General features: G+C 41.4%; 1 protein-coding gene across 1 annotated transcript in view; it reads right to left on the minus strand.

Annotated features, from left to right (window-relative positions):
* GALNTL6 (polypeptide N-acetylgalactosaminyltransferase like 6) overlaps positions 1-13,616 on the minus strand; it is a 424,063-nt gene extending 410,447 nt beyond the window's left edge. The window contains exon 1 of the mRNA XM_030947103.1: positions 12,858-13,616. Coding sequence (XP_030802963.1) covers positions 12,858-12,995 — 138 coding nt within the window. The 5' untranslated portion in view covers positions 12,996-13,616. The remainder of the gene's footprint in view (positions 1-12,857) is intronic.
* Positions 13,617-13,926: the final 310 nt, after the last annotated feature.

Consider the following 13,926-nt stretch of genomic DNA (forward strand, 5'->3'; position numbering starts at 1 on the left):
GAATCTCCTCTCAAGAAGGACAGTTAGGTTGCTCTATGCAAATGCAAAGCACGCTTTATTTACATGTTTCCAATTCACTATAATATTAAAAGCCCACAGGTCATGTTTGTACAATGCAGTTATCATAAAACTAAGAGCTTACTGCAATCAAAATAAAATATTCCTCACTGGCAATACTTCAATAATTGACCTAGCCCAGGGTTGTTTTAAAACAGTTTAAATGCATCATTAATCCAGGGTATTCCAAAGCAGCTTTACTAATATGCTGTAATAAATTAAAAGAGAGAAGCAAGGTTGCAGTCAGTATGCATTTAAAAAAATCATAATATAATATCAAAAGATGCCAGACATGCATATTAGAACATGAAAGAGAAGGCATAGGAAACACAACAGCAACACAACTTGGAAATTTAAGAAGTATATTTGACGGTTTGTATTTTCCATATTATTTTCCTTGGTGTATATTTTCATTACTTACATATTTCCTTCCTGTCATTTCCCTTCTAACATTCTGGCAGCTTCTCCACTTTTATTAAAAGATAGTAGCTGGTCTCTCAAACAACCAGATCAGTAAATTGAAGATCAATCCGTGATATGAAGAAGGTTACTAAATGGAAGAGAAGGTCAGTTGTTTGATTTTGATCACACATACCAGGAGACCAGAAGATTAGCAAAGTGTGTTATAAGGACGGCAGCCTTGGGCAAGTTATTTTTGAACAATCTTGTCTATGGTTTCCTGAACAAACATACACATAAAAAATCTGTATGTGAGTTTACTGTCTAAAGAGTAGACATGACTAACAGGAAAGACTGGAAACAATCAAGGGGATAAATGAAATGAGCCAACACCATTATTTACTACAGATTTCAAGTCTTCTCAAGTAGAGGAGGAAAAAACATTCAGTAGATTGTTGGAAGTTATGGCTGTTCAAAAACTGAACATAAAATCAGCCCACATGCAATCTGTTTTTAAAGAGGGATGAGAGACAAAAACAAAAACCTCCAAATTTATTAAAAAAACCCAACTTAAAAATGCCAAAGACACTGTAGATTTGTGCCCAATTTATCCTCATTAACATATGCTTCTCCATGCATTTGCATAGTGTTTTTCACAAAATTGTTCCATTCCTCTCAAGACTGTTGGCATGTTACACTAAGAGAAATATATACCCTCTCCCTGCAGGAAGCAAAGATGGTCTCTTCACCTTCTGCCCATAAACAAACCTACACAAGTGCACATATACACACATATACATGTAAGTAAAAGGAAAAACTCAAAACCCACACTAACAACTATCTCCGAGGAATCTATTCTACTAACAATTTCTTTAAAATGCATTGAAGAAGAGTTTCAAGTCTCACTGAATTTTAATTTTAAACTTAATTCAGAAAGACTTTACTCTTATACATCACAGAACAAACACTTCTACAACACACGGAAGTGGCAAGTTTTTCTAAAATCTATGTCTTTGAAGAGTTTATGAAGTGCACGGTCCTGGTCTTGTTCTCTGTCATGGTCTAACCCTCCCCAACAGCCAAGCCCCACACAGCCACTCACTCCCCCACCAGAAGGATCAGGTAGAGACTTGGAAGGATAAAAAATAGAGAACTCATGGGTTGAGATAAAGACAGTTCATAAGAGAACAAAAAAGTCATGAACACAAGCAAAGCAAAACAAGGAATTAATTCACTGCTTCCCATGGGCAGGCAGGGGCTCAGCCCTCTCCAAGAAAGGAGTGCCCCATCACATTTAATGGTTACTTGGAAAGACAAACACATCACTCCAAATATTGCCCCTCTTTTTCTTTCTTCCCTCCACTTTATATACTGAGCACGATGCCAGATGGTCTGGAATATCCCTGGGTCACCCGGGATATGCCAGACCTGGCTGTGTCTCCTCTCAAGCTCCCATGAGCCCTCCATCTTCCTCACCACCATGGCACTATGAAAAACAGAAAAGGTCTTGGCTCTGTACAACCCCTGCTCAGCAATAACTAAAACATCTGTATATTATCAATCCTGTGTTCAGCACAAATCCAAAACACAGCCCCATACCAGAAACTATGAAGAAAATTACTCTCAATTGTCTCATCTGAAACCAGCGAACCCCCGTGTTCATCTGTCATTCACATCCATTCCAGATGCAGAAGCAGGTTGCTGCTTAGCATGATGCCATCTCCATTTCCTTGTTCCCAATATAAAATGCATTTTTTCTTCTTTGCTTCTGAAGGAGACATCTGTTGTGAGTCTTCAGCATCTGAAGAAAAACATCTCTCACACGTTCATACTGAAGTTGCTTCAGAGAGTTGCTTCACCTTTCTCTTCAGCAACTGCACAATTGTGGGGTCTGCACATGCACTACAGCACTTGGAATTTTGCTGAGAAACCACCTCAGTTTTACAACAAGTAAAATGAAACAGAAAGTCTCACATTAATAACAACGCTTTGTCAAATGGTTTCTCTCGACACTTTGTGTAAGAATGGTTTAAACATCTCAGCATCTTTTGGTGCACACTCTCCTCAGGGAGCAAGAAGACAGGGAAGGTGGGAGAAGATTACAGAAGGTAATGGACTTTGTTTCTAGTTAAATTTATTTCCCATCCCTCGGCAGCTTTCCTGCTTTCCCTGATGGAATTCTGGAAGCTTCCTGTCCTCCTCTGAAGCCCCTTCTGATCACACGGCATGTCTCTCTACATTGCTACAAATGGCAGATTTCAAAATCCATTAGTATAAGCAGTTGGTGGAGGTGAACACAACTTCACTTTCATGTTAGCAAAGTATAGGCTTATATATATGTTGTGGCTGCACTTACATTAGGCTTGTATTTCTGAAATGGATTACGTCAGGGAAAATAGAGATATCAAACCACACTCCCCTCAATATAGTTCAAACAGTATCACTCAAAATAAAATATGACCTCCATGGAGGAGCATCTCCGTGTGCTTGGAGAAATTTCCACTGCTTCACCATTATTGGAAATTATGCCAAGGATGCTGGAAAAGATTTAATCTGATGTGAAACACAGGTTACATATACTGCAGGAATATTTCACTGTGAGACTTTCGTACGTAACTTTTTTCCCTGCTAATTTTTGGAGCCATCACAAGTATTTTTTATTCTCATCTGTGTTGTGTCTTTAATGATTCTGTAACTTTAGATGAGAATTCATTGCTCAATGTCATAAAAGTTCTGAATTTACATTTTTATACTGGTGTCATAATTGTAAAATTTGATCAGCAATTTGAATGTCACTTTAGTTTATATTGAGCAATTTTGCCAAAACAGCATCCATTCAAGTCTGTCATTCATTTTGTACCCATAACAAATGCAACTCAAAATGTAGTCATTTATCAGAGTCTGAAAAAAATATAAATATACTGCTTGTTGAATGGCATTAATGTGTCTTTTAAGTGCATTCTCCATGTTAATGTGAAACTACTCCTCTACAGAAAAAGCAATCCAAAAAATTTACACAACTCAATCCAATACAGTAATTTACCCAGGAACTAAGTGGGATATCAAAAACAGTAAATAATCTGAAAAGTGGAGGGTTTCCCCCCAAGAAAAAAACAAATAAAAAAGAGAAAAAGCAGAAAGAGATGGAAATGTGCTGCTATGTTGAAAATAAGAGCTGAAAAACCACATTAGGCATTGTGCTCTCATATTAAAAAAGTCAACTACTGCATTAAATGATGTATTCTGTTCAAGACAGATGATTCAAAACTGGAGAACCACTGAAGGATGGGGCTTCTGCATTAGGTTGGTGCAATTTATAGTCTCTTTTCAAGTTATCTAGTATTTATCTCTGGCTAACTACTGCTGCATCTGTGCAGGCTGTGCCAGGGACAAGTGAAGTTTTGCCAAGGGTGAATGAAGTTAATCTGCACAGAGGGTATTTCAGTTGCCTGTATCTGCTGGAGCTATCTCTTGTGGGGGCGAACATCACAAACCCCTCCAGTCCGTGTGCACTGTTTGACCTTGCTCCCTTGGACACAAACAAAAAGTTTTAGCAAAGTTTCACAAACTTCACCCAAATTCACATTACAACTGCAAATTTTAGCCCAGGGACTGGATGACAAAACAGAAAGACAAACTGCCTGTGACAGAAAATGGTTTTATCTAATGCAAAATTGGGAGATTTTAATCACAGTGAGGCAAAAACATATGGGATAAAATACTTATCTCACAGTAGAGGAGCTGTTAACACTGCAGGGACTGTATTTCCCAGGCATTGCCCCTGAACAGACACACAAGGAATCCTTCCTCTTCCCCACCTTCATCTATAAATGGAACTTGTCATAGACTGCTATGAAATGTTCTTACTTGTCCTAAATATTTGCCTGTCTTCTCCTAATACTTAAATGATAGAAAACTATTTACAGAAAGCAAAAATAAGTAAACAGGCTAAAATTTTCTAAATAAACACATCTGTTATTCTAAATACAAGTATGAAAAATTGTGCTTCTTTAGGCAAATGAGCTCCTTAAGTTAGTCTGATAAATCTACACTTACACACTTCAGTGAGCAATCCAATTTCGAAAGCACCTTGTACTAATACTGGTGTCCTGACAAAATTTTAGTTTAGATAATTACACTGCCTAGCTAAATCTCTTAGCAGTATTGCATGCTGTCAGAAACCACTGTGTAGCAAAGAAGAAAACTGTTCAATTGCCACTGTTTCTTAAGCACAGAATCAATGGTTTATCACCAATCAGTTAAACATTTAAGTCATACAGGCCAGATTTTCTAGTCTACTATATCCAACTTGCACTGTAAATTTCACATTACAAAGAAACAAACAAAAAACCAACAACTGCCAATCCATAGGAAATTGCACCGGAAGTGGTAGCTCTCAGCTGAAACAAACATGACAAGTTTCGTGGCACTGCACATTCATGGTACTGCCAGAGGTGCCAATCTCCAAACTTCTTGTTGCTGTAGTTCTCATGGGAGTGGCTGTTCACATGTCTCTGAAGACAAAATATTCTTCAGCTTCTTCAGAGAAAAGTCTGGCGGTTAGGCTTATACTGTTCTGGAGGTGGTTTCAGATGATCCAATGAAGCACCTGTCAAATACCATTGTGTACTGTCATCAGGGATTTGGCTGAAAATTTCTGGCATGGGAAGGTAACCAACAGCTGGAGGTGCTGGTGGGGAAATGGATGCTGCAGTTATCTGTTAAATCCACATGCGACAAGAAAGCCTCATATTTCAGCTAGTGACTGCTTCCTAAGGGCAGAGGTGTTCAATAAACAGGATTCAACCAGAGAAAGATATAATAGGAAATTCCTTCAATAGTATCTGCCAAGAGATCTTAAAATGACAGCATAAGGAAACACTGTCCCTGTGAAACATGACCTTGAACAGAAACATGACAGGTCTGGCCCTGTGGAGTACAAGCACCCAGAAGAGAGTGGGATATTGTGGCCTACATATTTCTATGTTAGCTGGACATACACATCATCATTTTTGTTCCTGCAATTCTCTTTGTTATTAGTTTGGTGACTAAATAGCTGACTTGCATCACGGGTGTTTGCATAGACTTGGAGCCATGCCACAGAAAAATGTGTGAAAATCATGGAAATGAATGTAAAGAATTTGAAAAATAAGCATGAAGTCCTGTTAAATCCCTGCAATAGATTTTCTTCCTCTTCTTTACCTCTTGGGCAAACAACCACAAGCAGGTCTCTCCCATGGTGTTTCTTATAAAGAACAGGGAAAGGATTTCTCTGTTGAAGACATGTTTTTAATAAGACTACCCAGACAAGAGTATCACAGTGAAACCCTTCCAAATGTGACAATTGTCAAAATCAGTTTGAAATCAATGAACCATTACAGAGCTTGACCTCAAAAACACATTTACATTACATGCTGATTGCAGATGGCATAAAATTAATTTTCCTCACAGCCGCTGGTAGGGGGTTGTATTTTGGATTTGTGCTGGAAACAGGGCTGATAACACAGGGATGTTTTTGTTGGTGCTGAGGAGGGCTTACACAGCATCAGTGTCTTTTCTGCTTCTTTTACTGCCCTGACAGTGAGGAGGCTGGGGCTGAACAAGAAGCTGGGAGAAGATACAGCTGAAAACAACTAAGCAATGGGATATGCTATACCATATGGCATCAGAGTCACAATAAAACTGAAGGAAGAGGTGACGACAGGAGTCAGGATGGCATTTGTCTTCTCAAGTAACTGTTATGCACGATGGAGCCCGACTTTCCTGGAGAAGGCTGAACACCTGCCTGCCCAGGGGAAATTGTGAATTGATTCTATGTTTTTTGCTTGTGTGGGGGGCTTTTGCTTTACCTATTAAACTGTCTTTACCTCAACCCACGAGTTTTCTCACTTCTACCCTTTGGATTCTCTCCTCCATCCCAATGAGATGGGAGTGGGAGCACAGTGGTGTGGTGCTTACTTGCCTGCCAAAGTTAAAACATGACACACTGGAATTCTCAGAACGAAGGTTCAGAAGGTTGCCATCTGCTAATGAAGCCTTTTCACATTTACAAAAAAAAAACATTAAAAGAATGGGACTGCTTTCAGTCAGCACAATTTGGTCTTTTGACCATGAGGAACATTTACAATACATGCAGAATTTTTAGTTTGGGGTTCCTGAGTTTCATTGCATTTAACTTGTTGATCTTTGAATTAATTTTTTCCAGACTAATTTAAAGTAGCCAAGATGTCTGCTCCTGGCCCAAATCCATCAAAGCAGACAGTACACACACAGTTTTGCTGCAGTCAATGCTATATGCTATAGCATTGCTACAAATGTGTGCATCAGCACATTGATAAACAAAGACCATAAGTTACCTGTCTGAGCATTAAAAACAACAGAAAAGCGGAATTGTTCTTTCTTCTATGTGTGAACATACACCTACACACACAGCAAGCACAGCACAGTCTGGCTCCTGACCAGGGCCCACCTATAGTACCACTGCAATCCTTCACAGCCAGACACAAGAGAAATTGCCTGCGCAGGGAGATGAGGAAGTTTAGGAAAGAACTGAGCATCGCATCCCAGTGGGAGGACAAAACATAGCTTGGGTATCCCCCCTCATAACTGAGCAATTTTGCACCCCATTGCTTCAATACAGCCGTGGAATGCCCTTTATCACAGCAGCCTTTCTACAAGTCCAAGAGTCGGCATGCACTGCGGTTTCTTGATCTTATGTTTTGATTTGGATTAAGCCAAAATGACTATGCACAATAAATTAGCTGAAATGCATTAAAAATGCTGAGTTAAATAGAAAGAAAATTAAATATCCAAACCAGTCTATTTTATCCTGTAAGATACACTCTATTTAGTAACACTCCTGAAAATTGATAGGTATTAAATTAACCACAGGAGGGCTCCCTCTGGTATACTGAATACAACAGAAGCATACTGTTTTAAGACACAATACTATTTTTGGCAGTAAAGTAACAAAGGTTTTAGAACTCAAATTATATTTTCCTCAGTAGGCTCCAATATATACAAGGGAATGAAATTATACATGAACAATTTAGGCAAAAAACCCGAATTACATAACTGTTAATTGTGTGACTTAAAACACCTAAAAGGCAAACTCAGGTTGCCAATGCTCTGCAGTTTAAGGCACTGGACTCTGTTTTGTCATGCCAGGTACAGGGACTCTTGGAGCTGACACACCAGCACAGCAATCAGCAGAGCAATTAACAGGATCATTAATAAATTAAAAAAAAAATAAAGTAAGAGTATTGAACACAACAGGTCCCAGCTGCTCCTCTGAGGAGAGAAACAATGACTTGCTTGGAACAGCACTTGAATAGAAACTGACCAAAGAAACTGAGGCTTCATATTATCAGTATTTTTTATGGTCTGACAGGTATTCTCCCAAAACAGAACAAATAAATGCCAGCAGCAGTCAAGCAGCTACTTTTGTAGACTTGAGCCTGTTTGTCACTCTATATTTTATTTACTCCTCTGCTAAAGAGAAACAAAACTCTCCTGCCTAATAAGTTTGTGGTGAAAACAAAGGTAAATAACTGAGACAGTGGAACTAAATACAGAAGTAACTAACAGTGTCCTAACAGTGTAATAATAGAAAACAGGTCTATATTTATGTCCTAAGCAAACCCTATTTCGTACAAGATTTTGCTGCTGTTGAAATCAACCAGGAAAGAAAGGGAAAAAAAGCTGTGGGTGTTGGGGGGAGAAAGAAACTTGTGCTCTCAAGATGCTGCTTTCATGCACCAGAAACAGAGCTCACCAACCCAAGCTTTGTACTTTGCTGGCATCAGTAGTGAGTTGACAGGGTTAACTGTCCTGGAAAATTTATGATTATCAAAACCTGTGTGCTAAACAGTAGGAAACACTGCATTCTGGGGTAAATTTAAATTTTCACTTCTTTCACAGACTTCAGAAACTAATGACTGTTGGCAAGACAGAATTCAGGCAGAAGTTGCTTTCTGGATTCAGAAGACAAAGTCACTACTTTCATAACCACCAGGCTTAGTAAGTCGATTTTGTGCCTGTTTGCCAACTACAATGGAGGCCTAGGATTTGTAAGGACTAAGTTCTCCTTATCCTCAGGAGTTCACTTAAATCCATACCTCACTGTCCCATGAGAAAAGTGTAATACTGAGGCTAACCAGGACAACGGAAAGAGAGCTCCATGACGATCCCATGGAACAGTGTTTCCTCCTCATAGCACAGCTTTTGCTCTTTATTCTGGACACCATGCACACACGAAAATAAAAAAAAATGCCAGAGTATATATGAAACAAAGCCAGAAATCTACCTTCTTTCCTTACTTTACACATCATACAGCACTTCAGTAATACACCTGTAAGTACTACAAAGCATCTGTGACTAAGAGATGCTGCTATTCAATTCAATTTTAAGCAAGGAGATGTGACACCAGGAAGCAGGGATGTGACAAATGAAAAAAATACAAAATGAAGTTGAAATATATTAGGGGTTACTTCACCAGACTGCTCTCGTTTCAGTCACCACCCACACTGGCCTCCCATACAGAGGGGACAGAAAGAAACATGAATCACAATACCTACACAACAGACACTGCAAAGCTGCTGCAAGAAATTTGGTACTTCTAAACAAAGTTATGCTTCATATACTGACAGTGTATAAAAAGACAAGGGCAAAGCCTTACTGTAGCCAAACAAAGTAGCACTAACTTTAGATGGGATGAAATAAGCAGGTTTGGACCACAATTACAGCCTACCAGTTGCATTAAATTGCTGCTTTTCCTCCACAGAAAACAAAACTGAAATTAAAAGTTTTGCCAGTATAATTTGGTATCCATACACCCTGGTCTTGGAATTTTATCAAAAGATCAGACAAGATACTTACAACACATACATAATATCCCAATGACAAAACAAAAACAAACTCCCCCTCCAAAGTTAAACTAACTACAAAAACTGTAATCAAACCTCAAGGACACCGTAATGTTTTAAGGAATTTCTAAGACTTCTTTTTTAAAAAAGGCAATAGAAATACCCTATTCAATTTCCCTTATTCCCACAGTACAACAAGGAAGGCAGTCTTAGAAAGATTAAACTAGAAATGAACTATATTTTTTTCCGTTGAGTCTACCATTTATGTAAATCTGTATTTTATGGAAATCTTGTTGCACCACATAACTCAGAACCTTTAAATGTCCATATATCCTTGAAGCTCCACTTTAAATAATATGATAAACTGGAAGTAAATAACAATAACCAAAATACAAAAACCAAGCCTATCAAATTCTCAAGTGAAAACATGACAGCTTTAAAAAGTTCATATGAAACAAAGGTTTATAGAGATTAATTATGTTTATAGAATTAATGTAAAGCTCAATTTTGTAATGATCAAAATCATTAATGTTGTTTGAAATCACAGCTGTATCATCTTCTCATTTTTCAATTTTTCCTAAAGAAGAGCTCCTCTACTCAGAATTTGCAGAACAACAACAAAAAAATTCTTATGTAACTTATTGCAGCACTATTTTCATGAAAAAAGTCAACTTAGTTTGCTGGAATTCTTAGTTTAGAATTTCTAGGGAGCAGTAAAGGACTCAAGTGCCTCTACTAGGCTTGGGAAATGACACAGTCCCCAGGGGACACTGTTCTACCATTGATAGAAACAGCCTATTTTTGCCTTGTGGACTGCTTTTGAACAGCTTCTCTGCTTACTGCTGTCAGGATATCAATACCTGCTCCATCAGACTGCCATCCCTCCTTCACTGTGGTGCTGTGGCAAGCAGCTGAGGTGGTGGGACAGGCTGACAGAGCCCTCATTCACAGGGAAGCCTGGGGATGTTTGTTTCAGCAATGAATGGAAAGCTTAATTTATAAGTAGTCAAAACATCATTTCACCATGCCACCTCCTCAAACCCACCTGATGATTTATAACATGAATTTAATTGTTCTTAAAACAAGATGGCACATGTATAAACACTACTGTCAAGGTCAGAATACCAACTAGACACTCATTTTACTCACGAAGACAAAACCAGTTCAGACTGTATCTAAATTACCGAAGTCACAGACAGCTCTGCCTCTCTCCCACAGTCAGGACACACCACAACAGTCCAACTGCACCTCACTAGCATGATGTGCTGACTCTACACACGTACTTTTGTAACCTAACACTATCTTAGAACATATAAGAAAAGTCTGCAGCAGTTTCAGTAGGACTGACCTCTAAACTTGCGTTAAGTCACACAAAGTATCAAAAATTTAATACCTCAAGGGCAAAGAATAACTGGGCTGAGTGTTTAAATTCTTGCACCTGCTACTAACTTAATAGGGAAAAAAGAAGTTACATTTCTACTAGGATACTATTTCTAATGCAGTCTTTCCTAGTATGAAAGAAACTACCCTCATTTCTAGGGTAGTCGCAAAGATGTCTTAGAATTTTCTTTATATTTCAGGGAGTTGAACTCAAACTCGTATTTCAATTCCTGTTCCTTGTAAGTATTTTGGGTTATAATGTGTACATCGAAAGACACAAGTAACCTAATTGCATTACTTGTCTGTACTTCAACCTTCCACCCTCACTGGGTAATGACATTGCCAACATGATTTCAATACTTACCATGATAACAGAATTACATTAGAGTCAACTGTAAGGTTCAAAGTTTCACTGCTCATTTTTATTGTTTTTCCATTAAACAGTCCCATTACTGTTCAATTAGTATTCAGACTGGGAGAAAATGAAAGGGGGGAAAAAAGGGGGGGAGAAAAAAGGAAGGTAGCAAAAAGACCTTTTCAGAAAACTTAGGATGAAAAATTTTTTGGGGGTCTCATTAGAAAGCCTCGCTAGTCCTTGACATATGCTTAGCATCTATGTCTTACACCACTTCACCCAGAACCCTTTTTTTTTTTAATAAAAAAGCTCCCTTTCAGTGTTATCAAATCATGTTCTACTTGGAGAGCACTCTTGAACATGAGAAATTTCTTCAAGGCATGTGTGTTCTAAAGAGCCACGCAGCACACACGGAAATCATTACTTGCACTGAATACCTTAGCTTTCCTAAGTCACAAAGTAAATCAGAAGCTGCAAAGACCGCAGTTTGCACCTTGTAAACTAATGACACACTTATGATCATGCATAATTTTCTTTCAGCAGAAATTACTTCCAACTAAATTTTAGCACCTGACACCTATTGCATTTTAAAACCCACAGAAACATAAAGTAAGCAGAATTTCTTCTACAATTTCAAATTAAGAAGCTATCCTTAACTTCCTCCTCTAGTAATATTCAGCGCATTTCATTAACAAAAGTTACAACACTTTGGAGGACTAACTTCTGTAATGGATACCCTTATTAACAAAGAAACAAATATGTTATTGCTCAATTGAAGCCATTGACCATACATGGGTGATGACCCTTGAAATGAAGGCTACTAATACACTAAAATGATATATGATGCCATCTAATATACTGTAATGTGAAGGCTGTGTAAGTGGTAAACAAGCTAAAACATTATACAATCCTGTAATTTCTTACAAATGATCTATGAAACATTCATGTTATATTTAAATTACATTGACAATTACAGTGTAGGAGCATTGTACTGTTGAACAGAACAAACACAAGCTTTGGTAAATTACAGGCAGGGTTATAAAGAAGTGGATTACAACAACTCCCTAAAACTAAACTTCACTTAATGCAGGTCATACTGTGATTTATGAGCCATACATAAACCCATCAAGCTGAAGAATAACTCAAGCAAAAAACAGCTTATGTCAACTGCTCTTATTAATAACAGTGATCGAGAGAACTGTAAACTGAAAATATTTGAAAGTTCCTTGTGGCATCAGTCTGACAGCAGTTAAACACAGCGTTGCAGCATCAGGTCACAACAGTAATATTCAGAAGAGAAAAAAACACCGCCAGTCACTTCTGTCGAATTTACAACAGAAGAGGAAACAAAAAATCTCGGTGGTAAGACATCTACATGGATCTCATCAATTTCAGTGGACCTATAGCCACATACCTCGACAAGTATCGCAGAGAGGCAGGCAAACAAAAAGTTGCACTAAAACCTCCACTTCTTGTAATGAAAATTAGAGCCCAGCATCACACTCGGCTCGCCAACGCACAAAATCCCACGTCCTCCTAATTTCAGAGGCAGCCTCCGTGCCGGCTCAGCCCTCGCCCTTGCCAGGGAAGCCCAGCCAGGCAGACTCAGATGCTCTCACAACTTTCTTCTCTCCGGCGCGGCGGTCGGACAGGCACACGTGCTGCCGCTGCCGCTCCGCGCCCCCGGCCGCAGCCGAGCCCCCCCGGCCCCGTAGGGGCGAACCGGGGCCGTGCCCCGAGGGGCGGCTGCGCCCTGCTCTGCCCCGGCGCGGGGCTGCGCTCCCGGGCGGCGCCGCACCTACCTGCGGCTCGGCGGCTTCGGGCGGCTTCACCAGGTGCTTCTCCTTGTACAGAGACCAGAGGCCGATGTCAGGCAGGAAAATCAGAGCCGCGGTGAAGAGCAGCGTCATTTGCAGAAACCTCTTCTGTTTCCTCTTCATGGCCAAAGCCGGGCTGCTCTGCTGGCGGTGGCGGTGTCAGCTCCCCCAGCACCGCGGAGGCAGGCTCTTCCCTGCCCGCAGTCCCTCGGAGGGGCCCGGCGCCGCGCAGAAACTTCGCCCGCCTCACGCCTGCCCACCCGGAGCCCGGGCGGGGCCGCCCCCCGCAGCGGCGGCGGCGGGGCCGAACCTGGCGGCCGCTCCCCCGCCCCGGCGCGGCGCTGCGCGGCGGCGGAGCCGCTCCTGGGGGAGCGCATAGATCCACCTGCGAACAGAGCGGCAAGCAACCTGCCACGCAGCGGGACAGGGGCAATAAATAAATAAATATACATATATGTTAAAAATTAAAAAAAAAAGGGAGGGAAAAGCCTCACAACCCGAGTCCAGTAAACAGCGTGGGACCGAGAGCTCCCCCTCCTCCCGGCCGCGCAGAGCCCCCGCCGCTGGCCGCGCCCGCCCGCTTCCCGTCCCCCTGCTTGCCCCAGCCTGGGCGGGGGGGGCGCGGCATCATGAGCTCATCACGCGCAATTTGCTGAGCAAGAGTTCAAAAAAAAAAACAAAAACAAAAAAAGCCACAACCCAAAAAACAGGAGAAGAGGGCTGGTGCCGGCACAGCGCGCCCCTCCGCGCCGGGGGGCGGGCAGGGAGGGCGGCCCGCGCCCCCACCACGTGCGCGGTCCGGGCCGGGCACGGGCGGTGCCGGGCCCGCCCCACCGCGCCCCTCATCCCGGCCGGCCCGTGCGCGCCTTCCGCCGCCTCCGCGCCCTTCTCCCGGCGGGCGAGGCGGGGAGCGCCAGCCCGGTGCGGGGCCCGCGGGCCGGAGCCGGGCGATGCTGCTGCTGCTGCTCGTTCTGCCGCCGCCGCGCATCGGGGACGGGGCTGGCAATTCCCGTTCCGGTCCGTCCTCCTCGGCGCTACGTGAAGTGCGGGGGGA

This window comes from Camarhynchus parvulus, chromosome 4 (assembly GCF_901933205.1).
Source record: "Camarhynchus parvulus chromosome 4, STF_HiC, whole genome shotgun sequence".
In the NCBI taxonomy this organism is placed as follows: domain Eukaryota; kingdom Metazoa; phylum Chordata; class Aves; order Passeriformes; family Thraupidae; genus Camarhynchus; species Camarhynchus parvulus.